The following is a 16,029-nucleotide window of genomic DNA, read 5'->3' as shown; positions in this document are numbered from 1 at the left end:
AATAAAAAATAAAAAATAAAAGAAGATCACCGAAGCTTTAAAAAGTGAATAAGAAACTAGAAAGTCTCCATTTTTTTTTCATCTACCATTCTTGCTCTCAAAAGGGTTTTGGACCAATTTTGGTTTCTTGATCTCAAACGCAAAATATCTTCTACACTTTCTAGTGTAAGTTAGAAGAGGAACAAGTACTCCGGTCGTGAATCTGATTCAAAGATTAAAGAAGTTGATCGAAGAACGTTCGCAAGGATTTACATCAAGAGTTACGTCTGCTGACACCTGATTAGTTGGTGTCAAGTGAATTAATTCACTAAAGATATAACTTCTAACATCCTTTGTATGTTTATTTTATAACCATACGATTGTCCAAATATATCGATTGTTAAAATAAAATTTAAAAATTTTCGCTGCGTTTTAGACACGAGAAACCGATATCCAACACAAACATGAAAGTAAATATTAATTTAAAGGGAAAATAATATTTATATATTACAATAAACGTGTTTTCCCCTCACGATACTGATAAAAATAACTTAAAAATAATAGCTTGACGATTGTCAGAAATCCAAAAATACAGTTCAAATGTCAACTTTGACAGTCAATTTTTAGTGACTACCAAAATATCTCAAAAACCCACAATTTGTGGATAAGATAGTGTAACATCAAAATTTTAAAATCGAGACGTTATTATCACATTTATATGGAAAATTCATGATTGAAAATCGATAATCTTATATATATATATATATATATGTATATATATACTCGTACAGCTTCATTTAGGCCCACTTTTAAATGAGTTGACACAATTTTAATCCAACTCACTTAAATTGTTTGGCGGAGTGGGCCAAATCCACGGACCCAACCCAAATTGACGGCTCTAATTACAACGATATTTTACATTGTTTTATTTAAATAATTTATAAATATAAACTGTAAAAAAATGTTGATTGCAAAAAACTTTTATTTAAACACATAAATTCTGACCAATGATCCCAAATAAAGAAATTTAAGAATTAAATACTTTTTTTAATAAAAATGATATATCACAATAATATTTGTGACCATATTTTATTAAAGTGATTTTTAATTATAAACATTTGGAAAAAATATTTTTTTAAACGCACACGTTATAGTCAACGACAAAAAAAAAAACGAAGACATGAAAAAAAACAATTAAGAAGACACGCAAAAAAAAAAAATTCACAATTCAACAATTACTATTTTTAAACTATAATTAATTTAATTTACATAATGAAAAGATAAATTAAAAATCTAAATAATTAGATTTAAAATAACATATTATAATATGAGTAAACATAAAAGACCAAATACTAATTTACATAATGAAAAGATAAATAAAATATCTATATGATAAAAATAACATATTATAATATGGGTAGATATAAAAAAATTAAATATTAATAATCAAACATATTTAAAACATGAATAAGGAGAAAAATACACACATTTCAAACAAACAATTAATAAAAAGATAAATAAAATTCATATATAAAGTCACATATTTATAGATATAATAGAATAATAGATACTATATTTCAAAACTTTTACAAATGATCTCTAAAAGCTAGCTGGAAGTGTTCTGACAAAAAATCTAAATCAAGTCGAGGCCGTTTTGACATGAAAAATTTGTGGAGTCCATAAACTATGTAACAATTTTGATACAACCATATGCAGATTATATACTCTAAGCTTCATAATTAAATCTACAAAACTAAATGCACTGACTACGTTTGCTCCTCAACCTCAACCAGTCTCCCACACACCCATATCTTGGTTTTTTTCACTTGTTTTTGAGGACCTTCAGCTTTACCAGATTGTATGTTTTTCTCTACTCCGTTCAATAAGGAAATCTTCCCGTGACTTGCAATCCCATTTGGAGTTCGTTTAGGATCAGCAAGATTCATTGTTGCATTTGTGCAATGCACATTGTTGATTGATTTTTGGGGAAGGAAACCATCAGAACTCATCTGGCAAGATTTTTCACCGGTCTTGACCAAATCACCATAACATGAATTTGTAGCATTTTCATTCACTGTATCTGACAGTGCATACGTGGTGAAACTTAAATCTTCAGAGTCACCATCATTTGATGACAATATTTGAGTATTTGTGTGTGTCTGCTGAAGTACTGGTTCGGTTATAGACTCTGAAAGATCACAAGGGACTTGATCTTCGTCCTCTATCAATTTGATAAAAGATATTGCCTCAGAGATTAACTCCCTGCTTTCCAATAGGGAAGCCTGAGCAAGAGTGCTACTTTTGGCGGCTATTTCCAGGGCAGTTGCAGCCTTCTCAGCTTCAGCAATCAGTAACCTGCATTTATTCATACAACAAAGACAGAGAATCACACTTATTTTCCCCAGAAGTCTAACCAGAACTATTTGTCCATTGATGGTAAATGGAAACTTACTTTGCTCTAGAAATGGCTTCACTTTTTTTGTTTATCGCGGCATCTCTTTGTGTCCTGATATTTTTTAGCATCTCCAATTTGGAACTTGCAAGAGGATCCTTGTAAAGTGATGTGTTGCTTTTCTTCAGTCTAATTATTTGGTTCTTAGTCTCAGTGCTTTGCAAGATCATCAGACTCAATTTTCTTCCTTGTACTTGTTTTTCGAGTCTGCCCATCAATACTTGGCTTTTTTCGGGGATTTCTTTCTACTCCTTCAGGTATCCCATGATATTTAGCCAGCCCATAGCAAACCCGGTCACGGTATTGCTATAAGCATTAAACGCAACAAGGTCAATAACAAAGTAACCATTGTCTTAATGGTACAATATTTTCATCTTCACACTACACTGATTAGAAGATTAAGATACCAAGAAGTCAGTTTTATAGACGAGAAGACATCATAATATTAATAAGACTTGAAAACAGAATATTTTGTTCAAGGATGAAAATAAGCTCTTACAGGATCTGCCCACTTCGCAGCAATGGCTGCAGCTATCTTCCTCTTCTGCTCAGCTGACTTGGGTGCCCTTTTGCTTCCTTTGGGTCTCGACATAATTTTTCTAAGTTCAACACTTTGGTGCCATTCTTTCTCATGCTGCTTATTCAAAATCTTATATGAATCCCATTGTAATTCTTCCTCACCAAGAAGGCCTTTTCTGGAAGCTGCTGCAATTAACTTTTTCCACTCATAGTAGCATGTCTCCTGCAGCATCAATTTTTCACGTAAGGTCAATAAAAAAGTAAACATTGTCTTAATGGTACAATATTTTCATCTTCACACTAAACTGGTTACAAGATTAAGATACCAAAAAGTCAGTTTTATAGACGAGAAGACATCATATTATTAATAAGACTTGAAAACAGGAAATATTTTGTTCAAGGATGAAAATAAGCTCTTACAGGATCTGCCCACTTTGCAGCGATGGCTGCAGCTGTCTTCCTCTTCTGCTCAGCTGACTTGGGGGCCCTTTTGCTTCCTTTGGGTCTCGACATAATTTTTCTAAGTTCAACACTTTGGTGCCATTCTTTCTCATGCTGTTTATTCAAAATCTTATATGAATCCCATTGCAATCCTTCCTCACCAAGAAGGCCTTTTCTGGAAGCTGCTGCAATTAACATTTTCCACTCATTGTAGCATGTCTCCTGCAGCATCAATTTTTCACGCCGTCTTTCCCAATCAAGTCGAACACCCACTCCAATTTTTATCCTAGTTTCTTCACTGTGCAGACAGAAGAAGGAAACAACATGCTGTAAAAAAAAGGGTGCACTAACAACTGGAAAACAACAAATAAGCTATTATTTAGATTCATTGATAGTTAGCACCTATTTATCTTACAGTCATAACACCAATTTATTCTTTTTCACATATAATAATCTAAAATTATAAAAATTCATCTAACCACGCCAAGCAGGTAGTGTTTCAACTGACAGTTCAAAGAAAAAAACAAGGATCGGAGATCTTTCAGTCATACTTAGGACGGGTAAAAGAGGAGACAAGGTATAGATGCTTTAAATCCAACCACCTATTCATATAGTTATTTCCATTGAATGAGCTACTACTCTCTTTTATTGTACAACTTCCAGATTTATAATTCAACAGAAGAGCAGTTGCTAAACGCTAGAGTTGAAAAAAATATTAAAGCAAATTGAAGAAGTTATTCACCTTTGCGCGTGTCCCGAATTAACCAGCTTCATTTTAACCTGCGTACCAAAAACCATCAGCTATTTACAGTTTCAAAGCGTAAACATGAACTGAAGGTTGACGGTGACATGTTGACTTTACGAAGAATGTAATTAATTGCACAAGTTATAGAAAAAAATCATATTATATTACAAAGGGTCATCAACAAAACTACACACAATTTGCTCAACATATCAACACAAGGGCAGGGATGAAACTTTTAGAATTGAACAAGGACTTCAAAACAGATATATTCAGGAAAACCAATGTAAATTAACTATAAAGATTTGCATTGTTTAAATTCCATAATCAAAATTCTTTGTTCAGGAAATTTCGTGTAGCAAATACTTTGTTCCCAAAATGACATCACCTTGGGATCTTGCATGGCAATCCTGGTTCTCTCTTTGATCCTCTGAAGGGTTTCTGCAAACATTAAAAACATTGTTAAATAATGAAAACTCCACAAAAATATGGAACTAATATTTTAGACATTTATAGGAGCTATCAATCAGTGCCTAAAAACTCCAAAAAAATATGCAACTAATATTTTAGACATTTACAGGGCCTGGCAATCAGTACCTGGACTGTGCTTCTTGCCTTTGTTCCAAGGAGTGTTCCCTTTGTTTGCTTTGGAAATTATACTCCGTCTCCGCCTCTTTCTCTCGTCCACCCCAGTAGAGTCTTCTCCAGAAGATTGGGGTTCACACACATAAGCATTTGACCTTACTGAATCAATATTCATCCTTAACGTGTTCCGGTACCGTTTCAACTCTTCATTTTTGCAAGCTATATTGGTTATCTCAAGGGTAGCAACAGCCTTAATAATCAGCCCACTTCCGCGTACCTCAATTCTCCCAAAGTTAATGTTCTTACCCACTTTCTTAGTGCTAGTAATACTTTTCCAAGAAAACGAAGATGCCAATCGCCTATCATTGTCTATTACTGATTTACTGTGAAAGCTTCTTTCGGAAGTAAATGTGAATATATTGTTGTGGAAACAAGTGCAAGGTTGCGAAATAACAATATCTGCAAAACAGGAATGTCCTTCAAATATTGGATGACAGACGCATAGTCATTATTATTTACACACAAAAAGAAACAAATGAAGCTATATTCATATCAACAAATCGAAATGTACATAAATTATGCTAATTAAAAATACTGAAAAATAAAAGAAACTAAATGGGCAAAAAGGAAATCAGGCGTTCAAGAGAAACACGAATTTTGAACCGAAAACGAAACAAAGGTAAAACAAACATAGCCAACAAAATTTGGAACCAAAAGAACCAACAATTGGTTTGCTTTTACCTACAAAGGCATGGAAACTCATCAAATCAGAAGTCCGAAGCACAAATACGATTAAAATCGCTGATCACTGAGGAGATTCCATGAAGAACCAACATTAATCGGAGGAAAACGGTTGCTGATTCTGGAAGAAAATCTGGAGTTTTGACAAGTAAAATGAAGGTAAGCGACCTCGTCCCAGTGTCCAAAGGTGACCGCTCGCTGGATAACGATATGCGAATTTGGCGAGGTTTTATTATTTCTCTTTACTGGGAAGTTATTTAAAAATATAATCTCAATTTGATCGTCAGTTAGATATATAACCACTTTTTTTAATTAAATAGTTGTTACTTCTTTGCCCTTCCACATAAATCCAATAAAAGATATATGACTTTATTTTTTTAATTAAGTTATTGTTATTTCTTTATCATTTTCACATAAATACTATAAAAAAAAATCATTTTGATACAAATCTAATAAGAAACGAATGCTTCTTTTTAAAATTTGAAAAAATTACAAATATCAGTAGATATGTTTTGAAAAAAAACGGATAGAATCACAAATGATGTTTTGTTCTTTTGTTTACGATATACCTTACAAAACGTATAAGATAATTTTCATTTTCAAGTTTTTATTTAAATTGAGAAAAAAAAAAAAATTAGGATGCAATGAAGTATTTGGTGACTTATTTAATAATTATATGCCAAAAATACCAAAGAAATTAAAAAAAAAATAACAACTTCCAGCATGTATGTTCTTCTCGATTAGCTCAAATGTCAAAGAAACATGTCATTGAAACAAATGAAAAATATGAACGTGTAAGTTCCAAAATATCAACTTAATAATAATTAAAAAATTAAATACATATATTAAACTATTGATTTCTTCTTTCTACTTTTAAATTCACCAACGGAAGGAATCCTATTTTCTTTGTTCTCCCTTTGTTAACTCTAACCTTAGGAGGTAGTACAATCAGAGAATCAATGTCAGCAGGTATGTTCCATTCTTCAGAGGGGAGAATAGGATAGATAGTTTCCGTATATGCCAAAGCCCATACATTCGTGGTATAATAATGTGAGCACAATTCATATATGTCTATACCATAGTGACCAGCAGCAGCAATAGCATGTGCACACGGAAGTCTATCAATATCGAAAACTTGACAACGACGTGTTCTTCTATTTAACTCTACGATTGCATCATGACCAACTCCAGTGACGTGATATTCAAAAGTATTCATCTGAATAACTTCCATTTTCTGTGACTCGATAAATCTTGATCGCAAGGTCGTCTTAGCCCATGGAGTAAGATGTCGTGTTGAAGCAACGACAACTTTGCGGTGATTATTAAACCACGATGATACAAGACTTTGAATTGCATCCAACAAAGCAATCATTGGTAGCTCTCGTGCAAACACCAACTTTGCATTGATTGATTCGGATCCATTTGTTGTCATAATATTATACCGAGAACCAGGAAAGTATGCTATTGCCCATTTTTCTCTATCAATACTGCCCTCGAGATATTTTTTGATACCTGGATAGCTGTTTTTCATCTCTTCATAAAATTCATCAAACTCAACCTGTTTATAAGCTTTAGGATCTCGCATAAACAACACAATTCCACCTACCTTGGACTTTGTCCCTAACTTGATGTTTTGTCCAAGATGCCAAATGCAATACCCATGTCGTGCTTGCTTGTATACAGAGGCAAGACCATTGATGATTCCTTTATGTCTATCAGAAATAAATACTAACTCAACATAATCAGATATCAATTCATGCAACTTTTCAAAAAACCAAGTCCAAGATTCTTCACATTATGAATCAACAACTGCCCAAGCAATAGGATACTGGTGGTGGTTTCCATCTTGTGTTGTGGCTATCAGTAAAACACCTTTATATTTCCTATCAAATACGTACCATCAACTAATATCACCTTCCTCATATATCTAAATCATTCAATACAGACACGGTAGGCCAAAAACATATATTTGAAGCTACCATCTTCGTTGACCTTCAAATGTGTTGTTGACCCTAGATTCGCTTGTTCAATCATAAACAAATATGCAGGAAGTAATTTGAAACTTTGACAGGATCTCGCCTCAGTTGATTTATGGCAAGTTGCTTCCCCTTCCAAGATTTAAAGTAGCTAATCTCGACACCCTTATTTTGCATCATTGTTTGTATTGATTTCAAGGCAGACATTTTTTGTTGTCCTCCGAAATTTTCCACCAACATATCTGATACTATAGTTGCACTTGCTTGTCGGTGCCTCCTTTTTCGATTAGTCAGATCAAAGTATGTTTATTGCAATAAGTTTGAACCAAAAACCGTGATGATCCCTTTTTTTTGTGCTACACGCACCCTCCAGCTGCAATTATCATCTACACATCTTACTGAATACAAAGTCGTGGTGGATTTTAAAACTCGCATCTCAAATGAATCTTTCACCGCAATATTATACAATTCTCTTTGAACATCTATTTTACTGTCGGACTTTTTACCAACTGACAAATCAGACTTATCGCTAAAACTATATACCTGCTCACTACTAGAACCAAGCAATATAAATTTTTGGCTATCATTGGCCACTTGTTCACCATTGTCAGACTCCAATTCAACACGTTGTGTTACTCTACAATTCACATTCTCGTTCATATTTTCCACATCATCAGTTTTTTTATGTTCACTTCCACCATTACTTACTATAAAGACGCCATCAAAGTGTTCATCTCTATAAATTTCTTCACCATTAGCATAATCACCGAGATCATCACAAATATTACCACCACGATCATTATCTCGGCGTATACTGAATTCAGAATCAACAAAATCATCACGACAATTGTTATCGATGTGTATATGAAATTTAGAACCACTAGAATCATCATAACTATGTGAATATTCATTATCAACATTATTGTCACAAATAACTTGAACTTTCTTCTCAATTTTCACGTGAAGTAAAGGCCTTTGATGTGTATCACCAAGCAATAGATAGGTCAACAGACAATTTTCACTTCTTAAATATATCGGACCAAGAATATGATCACAAATATGTGTTGAGTAACTGAATTTTAATTCAAGCTCACTTTTGTTCAGGCCACAATTCACGTATACTTGATCTTTCAGCATTGACATGGTTACTTCAGCATCATCAAAATTTATGGATCCATATCCACCATTCAACCCCGGGCACCATTCAGGTTCTTCTCGCTCATTATTTTTTCATTTTCCATCATATCGGAACAACACAATGATCTGCGTCATTTTCTTGTAGAAAAAAAAGAAAGAAGTATATTATTAAGTAAAAAAAATGCATCACTCAAAATAAAAAAAATTGAAAATCAAAATTAAAATTATCTGTGCTTTCATGTATGAACTTTTTTTTCTAAAAAAAACTAATACAAAATTTATTTTATTATTTGATAATTCTGAAAAAAAAATATCTTAAAAAATTTTACGATAACAAGGACTACTGTACTGCTTTCATCTATTAATGTAGTTTGTGAAGCAATTTTGCTGAGAACAATTCTTGAAAATTCATCACAAAATTCGACTGGCACTACAATTTTTTCTTACAACATGTTTATAATAGATATGACTAAAAATACAAACTTCCATAGAAAAACGAGGCACGTAGAACTCCAGGATCATTTTATAAAAACTCTAGTATATGATAGAAAATTTTAGCTGAATTATGTTATAACCAAAGAGAATGTTGTGTATCCATGCCCAAAATCTGTTTCGTTAGAAAGTGATTCTCAAATAAGCCATGAAAATAAAAGAGGGCGTCAAAAAATCAATAATTTGTCTTAAATCAATAGAATATTAAAATTCAAAAACCTTCATCACTATAACATAACTACTTGTCTTTTTCTTTTAAAAAATAAATAAATATAAAAACAATTCACATTCTTCTACTTTTTTTTCGCTTTTTCACATAGTTTGCAGACAAATGAACATAAATAACATAAATTATCAAAAGTAAACAAATAACAGAAATTATACATATAATCGTTACTCGGGATAAGCAAATGATATCGGACTGTTTTGTTTTTCGTTATGAAAGATATGTAGAAGAAAGCATAAGAAAGAAAATAATCTAGAATATGAGAAAAGAGATAATGATAGAGAATAGGAGGGAAGGTGTTTAAAAAAAGATATGTAGAGGAGGGAAAATAAATATTTTATATTAGAGTAAATGAGTAATTAGGTTAGAATAATTACGTTTGAGCATGTAAGGGTAATTTTGACCAAATTCATATAAAAATTTTAAATGAAGGTTAGTTTACAAATTAAAATTGTTAGAAGGTCAAAAATCTAAAAAATTATTGTATGAAGGTTATATTTCAAATTATCCCATAAAATAATGTATGTCAACAAAATTTTTATTTTATACATTGATCTACCAATCATGAATGTCATGTATGTCACATCAAGTCAACAAATAAGGAATATAGACACGTATAATTTCAGTCAAATCAATCGATCATATATCATATGACACATATATGTGTTGTATGTATTCGGTCGCAACATATCACATATATTGATTTCAAATTCAAATACACGCTACCCCAGCAATTTAATAAATAAAAATCTGAATTCAGGAGAAAATTATCTCAAAAGAACACTCTCAACACGAGAATTCAAATATATATAATTTGTTTTGAGTTTCGACAACGTTTTGAGGTAGATTTGGACGATAGAAATTGATTTCTCATCATTTTTTTTGCAGAAAACAGAGGAAGAATATCAACAGAACCATGCTTATCAACCTTAAAATGTGTGCAACTAAGTCGGTGGGCGCGGGTGCATGAAATCCCACGCGGAAGCACGCCTGATGCTGTCCGGAAGGAGTTCGGCAGAGTTTGGCGTGCGATCGGGCAACTTCCTACGCTGATGCGTGCTTTATTCTATGTGAAAATATATTTTACACTTAGAATTAACCAACGTTTTTAGCATAAAAATTGTAGATCTATGTATTGGCTTTCATTTGTAATTGACCTCATTGAATTTAAACACCAGACACGAAAGTTATGCTCATTCTTCTAAATTATGTCAGTGCAGGAACTTCAATGCATACGACACACTTAGGGATGATTTAGCCCTTATTTCCCAATGGATTTGGACAAGACTCAAAGAATTAAAAGTTTATTCTATGTATTAGCTTCCTGATGAAATTGGTTTCATTTCATTTGAAATAATACTTAGATTATTATGTTAGAAACCGTAACATGTATTATCTTTCTATTGTAGTTCAGTATACTTTCCAAACATAAATTAATTAATAATACAATCTTTCATTATCACAACATATTTTCTCACTTTCATTGTCAATTATATACTTCAAAAACTCAACAATATGAAAAATATCATGAATTATCAATAATCGAAATACAATTTACGATAATACGGTACGAGGTACTTACAGAATCTCTTGCCCTATATTTTGCTCAAAATAACTAACATTAAAGAGAAATCAACATAAAAAGGGAATTAGTTCTTCATTTTTATATTCCTTTATATGTTAAGAGTATGTGTCCAACAAGTTAATTTGTAGTTTGGACTTTAATGATTCTTATATAATAAACAATCTTTTTTTTATAATATTTTGTGATTTAATTCATATTGTCATCTAATTTATTTGTATGCACATGCAACTTGGAAATAAAAAGTCTTGAATTTAATATGGCATAATGAGGTTGTACAAGTCACGTCAATCATGAAGAGCTCAAACAGCAGATACACAAGCTACTATATAAGGAATTCATATGCCCTAGTTGCTCATCTTGGGGCGCACCGGTGCTTTTCGTGAAGAAGAAGGACGGAAGCATGAGACTTTGTATTGATTACTGTGAACTGAACAGAGTTAGGTGAAGAATAAGTACCCATTACAGAGGATCGAGGACTTATTCTATAACGACCATGGGCTATCCCGATCTTGGGCTCCCTCGAGGGTCTTGTCCCGTCTTGGGTTCCCACTAGGGCCTTTTCTCTCACGGGCTTTTCCATGCGCTATTACTCATAGGACTCTCCACACCAGGATGGTGGAGTGGTACCTCCCCAAGTCTCGAACCCATGACCTCCGCATAAGTACATAGTTCAAAGAGCCCAATTGGTACGAATTCTCTTTGAAATATGTACTTGTGCCAGGAGGTCATGAGTTCGAGACTTGGGGAGGTACCACTCCACCATCCTGGTGTGGAGAGTCCTATGAGTAATAGAGCATTGGAAAGTCCGTGAGGGAAAAGGCCCCAGTGAGAACTCAAGATGGGACAAGGCCCCGAGGGAGCTCAAGATCAGGATAGTCCATTGTCGTTACATCTTGGGTTTCCACTGAGGCCTTTTCCCTCACGGGCTTTCCCATGCGTCATTACTCATAGATCTCCGCTTTGAGTATCATCAGCTGAAGATGAAAGCCGCAGATGTGCATAAGACAACTTTCAAAACTCTCTATGGGTATTACGAGTTTTTAGTAATGCCATTAGGGTTGACAATGCTCTATCGATCTTCATGATCTTTATTGATCTCATGAATCGTGTATTTCAGCCTTACTTGGATCAGTTTTTCATGGTATTCATAGATGACATCCTCGTCTATTCGAAGAACCAGGATAAGCATAGTCAACATTTGCGTACAACGTTGTAGGTATTGCAGAACCGAAATTTGTATGCAAAATTCAGTAAGTATGAGTTTTGGTTGGAGAGAGTAGCATTCTTGGGCCGCGTTATCTCTAACAATAGTATTGAGGTTGATACGACAAAAGTAGAAGCTGTGAAGGAATGGATTGTACTGAAGAACACATCTAATATTCACAATTTCTTAGGATTAGTGGGTTATATACAGAAAATTCATTCAAAGATTCTCTTCTATTGCAGTGCCACTTACCTCGTTGACAAAGAAGAATGCTAAGTTTGTGTGGAGTTTTGAATGCCAAAAGAGCTCCGATACTCCGAAGTAAGCTCTTATAACAATACAATTTTGAGTCATGACATCAGGGCAATGTAACTTTTTGTCATATACCGATGTTTCCAAGCTCGGTTTAGGAGACATTCTGCAGCATGTTCGACTAATTTCTTATGCCTCTAGACACTTGAAGGTGCATGAAAGTAATTATCATACCCATGATCTTGAGTTAGCCCTCGTTGTCTTTGCTTTGAAATTATGGAGACACTACTTGTACGGTGAGAAATGCAAGATATTTACTAATCATAAGAGTCTCAAATATTTTTTCACGTAGAAAGAGTTAAACATGCGATAGAGACGATGGTTAAAGTTGGTGAAAGGCTACGATTGTGACATTAGCTATCATCTGGGGAAAGCTAACGTTGTTGCTGATGCCTTGAGCAGAAAAGTAGCAGTTGCAACACAACTATCAGTGTAGATACCTCTACAGTTAGAGATTCAGATGTTTGATCTTGAGATTTATTCTAGGGGCAGAGTTCCTAGATTATCCACCCTGACAGTACAATCTTCCTTGAAAGGTCGTTATCCATAGTGGACAATCGTTTGATGACCAGATGCATAAATGGAGACTGAGAGATGAATCTAAAGGCAAAAAGTTTAATAAAGTGGTCGATGGAATTGTAAGGTACAAAAGGAGAATTTGGGTGCCTAGTGTTGATTCGATTAGAGGAAATATCTTGTCAGAGGTGCATATGTCACCGTATTCCATTCATCCTGGGAGTACTAAGATATATAGGGAAGATGTTTTATTGGTGGGCAGGTATGAAGAGAGAAATTCGACGTTTTGTATCTAAATTTCTAACTTGCCAGAAGGTGAAAACAGAGTATCAGAGGCCAGTAGGGATGCTCAAACTGCTTCCTATTCGTGAGTGAAAATGAGATAATATTAATATAGATTTTGTAGTTGGTTACCAAGGTCAGTATGAGGCTCTAACGTTATTTGGGTAATCGTTGATTATCTTACCAAGTCGTTGCATTTTTGTCGATAAAGACGACCTTCTCTATGACGCAGTACTCATAACTTTATATTCGGGAGATACTCAGATTGTACGAAATCCCAGTTTCGATTGTATCTAATAAAGACCCGAGATTCGAGATTCACATCGGCCTTTTGGAAGAGTTTGCATTTCGCAATGGGGACGAAGTTGTTTTTAATGCAGCTTTCCATCCTCAGACAGACGACCAATCTGAGAGTGTGATATAGATTTTAGAGAATTTACTGCATGCATGTGTGTTTTTTTCCATAGGAGTTGGGAGTCGAAGCTAGCTCTAGTGGAGTTCACCTATAATCAGCTTTCAGTCTTCAATAGATATGGCTCCTTATGAGGTATTATATATGAGTTATTATATAGAAGAAATTGTAGATCACTTATTCATTGGGACGAGGTTGGCGAGAGATCAGAACTTGGTCCAGATATTTTTCAGCAGACTGTAGACAGAATAGTCAAAATCCAAGACACGATGAAAACTGCTCAGAGACGAGTTACGCTGATAAGATAATGAGAGACCTCGAATTTGCTGTGCGAGACCTAGTCTTTGTAAAGATAGCACCTATGAAAGGTGAGCCTGTTCTTGTTCATTTATTGGCTGGTCAGGAGAAAAGTCGCTGGAAACAAGAACATGGCAGCTGCACATGGCTTTCACTCAAGGTGCTGTCTTGACCGGCTTGATCTATGACTTATGCGTGAGACCTGAGTTGGAAAAGGCTGAATCAATGACTTGGTTAGAGTCTAAGGTCAAGGTCTAGGGCTTGGTTAAGGACAGGTTTGAGCCGTGGTATGTTTGGAGCCGTATAGAACCCGAACATGTCAAAATGAGACCGAATAGAGCCTAGAATATTCTAGAGTTGCATGTCTTGTGTTGGGATGGTTCGGGCCTGTTCCCGAGGTAGTCCTAAAGTTTTGAATAGTGAGTTAGGATACTTGTTAAGAGTGGGTCGAGTCTCGAGTCATGGGGTAAGTCGTAAGTCATTTTATTTAATTCGAGAGTCGTACGAGTAAGACGCAAGTTTATGAGCTGTTTTGAGTTGTAAGTTGTAAGTTGTGGCAGCAGATCTGAGGTCGATCCAACAAGATCCACGATGTTTATAAGTAAATATAACATGCAAAAAAAATATTATTTTTGAGGCATGTAAGTTGTTTTGTTGCCAAATTATGCATGTACGGGTCTGGAAGCTCGAGAACGTGTCCGGAGATTTTTTCAACTTATGTTATGATTGGTAGTGGATATCCAGTCCAAGGGCTGTGGTGATCCTTGCCGGCCAAGCATTGTGGTCTTAGTTGGATCAAACGAATTATTTTATGGTGTCACATTTCAATGAGCAGAATTCTACGCAAAATGATAAGTTTATAATGTGTCAAGTACGAAACATGTTTTATGAAAATATTTATGCTGTTATTTTACGTATCAATTATGTTTAATTTACATTATTTTCTTTTATTATGTAGTATTTTCTACTCGCGGATTATGTATGCTGAGGCTTTATACTCACTAAACTTAATTGATGCAGATGACATTGATGAGGAGGCTAGAGGTGATGACCAGTGAGCAAGCTCAGACTGTAGGCAGTGCACGTCCGATGGCCTTTAAGTTTATGAGTTTTTATTCACGTTAAAATTTATTTATTACTCTGATTTTTTTATGGTTGGTAAACAAATTATTATCATGTTTGTTTTGAAATATTTTATGGGTATTTGACATTAATCATTTTCATGCCTTAAAATAATCAATAATTGATTTTTGTAATTTTTAAGTTCGAATTTTCTAAGATTTATTAATTGAAATTTTAGAAAATATTAGTTAAGTATTTATTAAGTTTAAAAATTAAGAATTATGGATTTAAATAAGAAGAAAATTTTATTTTTCGCATATTTTAAATAGTAAGTATGAGTCATTACATATAGCACATACGATTTTTTTAATATTATAGAACTTTATCGTGTATGCCAGTTTTTGTATACTTTCAATATGATAAGCTAGAAACTATGAGTGATTTCGCAATATCACAAAAGTTCATTTTATGTGAACACATATGAACCTTTTTTATAAATCATCTTCAATGTTCGAATGAGAACGACTCTTTTTCCGTTATGAGTACCAAAATCTAAGAATATATTTATTATTTGTTTTTGTAACAAAAATAGTAGTGAGCAATAAATGATCTGTGCAATTCATTTAATGACTTTAAATAAAGTGTATTATTCTACACAACAACTACAATAAATATGGACATTCTCTGATTAATAATACAAATCAAATAGATGTCACTAGAGTAGTCTGACAGATTATCGTGAAAGACTATATTTCTAAAATAGTATATTATATTACTTCATTCAGGTCTACTAGTATTTCTATTTTAGGATGTGTTCTGATTTTTTTTTATAAAGATAAATACTTGATCTTGTTTTCCTTAAGAGTTTCTCCTCAAGTAGAACAATGGTAAGCAACACATCACCACTATTAAAGTCTTAAATTGAGTTGGTTGAAGATGTCAAATTCCAATCATGTAATTTGGGAGAAAATTCAAGTCCAATACCAAATTGAGTAGTTATGGACTAGCTTAACTAAGTTTGATAATTATAACCTAATATGAGTATTTATGGGTTCCAAAACATGATGAT

The 16,029-nt window shown here is 33.7% G+C and overlaps 2 protein-coding genes across 4 annotated transcripts; both read right to left on the bottom strand.

Moving 5' to 3' along the window:
* Positions 1–1,498: 1,498 nt before the first annotated feature.
* On the bottom strand, positions 1,499–5,693 carry LOC140809560 (uncharacterized). Of its 3 annotated transcripts, none has more exons than XR_012113126.1 (8): positions 5,460–5,693; positions 4,731–5,177; positions 4,522–4,574; positions 4,134–4,171; positions 3,371–3,689; positions 2,931–3,173; positions 2,432–2,737; positions 1,499–2,334 (listed from the first exon to the last, which is right to left on the bottom strand). XR_012113126.1 is itself a non-coding variant. In XM_073167229.1 (7 exons), exons 1-7 carry the CDS (start codon positions 5,479–5,481, stop codon positions 2,582–2,584), a joined length of 1,278 nt encoding a protein of 425 aa, XP_073023330.1. In that variant the 5' UTR covers positions 5,482–5,693; the 3' UTR covers positions 2,430–2,581. The 3 variants fall into 3 exon arrangements, 1 of the variants encoding a protein (XP_073023330.1); XR_012113127.1 differs by having other exon boundaries at positions 5,464–5,687; XM_073167229.1 differs by lacking the exon at positions 1,499–2,334 and having other exon boundaries at positions 2,430–2,737.
* On the bottom strand, positions 1,746–2,502 carry LOC140810379 (uncharacterized). Its single transcript, XM_073168246.1, has 2 exons — positions 2,432–2,502; positions 1,746–2,334 (listed from the first exon to the last, which is right to left on the bottom strand). The coding sequence occupies exons 1-2, from the start codon at positions 2,500–2,502 to the stop codon at positions 1,746–1,748; spliced, it is 660 nt and encodes a 219-aa protein (XP_073024347.1).
* Positions 5,694–16,029: the final 10,336 nt, after the last annotated feature.

This window comes from Primulina eburnea, chromosome 13 (assembly GCF_022965805.1).
Source record: "Primulina eburnea isolate SZY01 chromosome 13, ASM2296580v1, whole genome shotgun sequence".
Lineage (NCBI taxonomy): Eukaryota > Viridiplantae > Streptophyta > Magnoliopsida > Lamiales > Gesneriaceae > Primulina > Primulina eburnea.
This window is presented reverse-complemented; position numbering and strand designations above follow the sequence as displayed.

Coding starts and splice junctions, on each gene's coding strand:
- LOC140810379 (XM_073168246.1), bottom strand. CDS start 2,502: ATGCTAAAAAATATCAGGACACAAAGAGATGCCGCGATAAACAAAAAA. Junction 2,335..2,431: donor GAAGCCATTTCTAGAGCAAA/GTAAGTTTCCAT, acceptor GAATAAATGCAG/GTTACTGATTGCTGAAGCTG.
- LOC140809560 (XM_073167229.1), bottom strand. CDS start 5,481: ATGAGTTTCCATGCCTTTGTAG. Junction 5,178..5,459: donor GAGTTTCCATGCCTTTGTAG/GTAAAAGCAAAC, acceptor CCTGTTTTGCAG/ATATTGTTATTTCGCAACCT. Junction 4,575..4,730: donor AGGCAAGAAGCACAGTCCAG/GTACTGATTGCC, acceptor TAATGTTTGCAG/AAACCCTTCAGAGGATCAAA.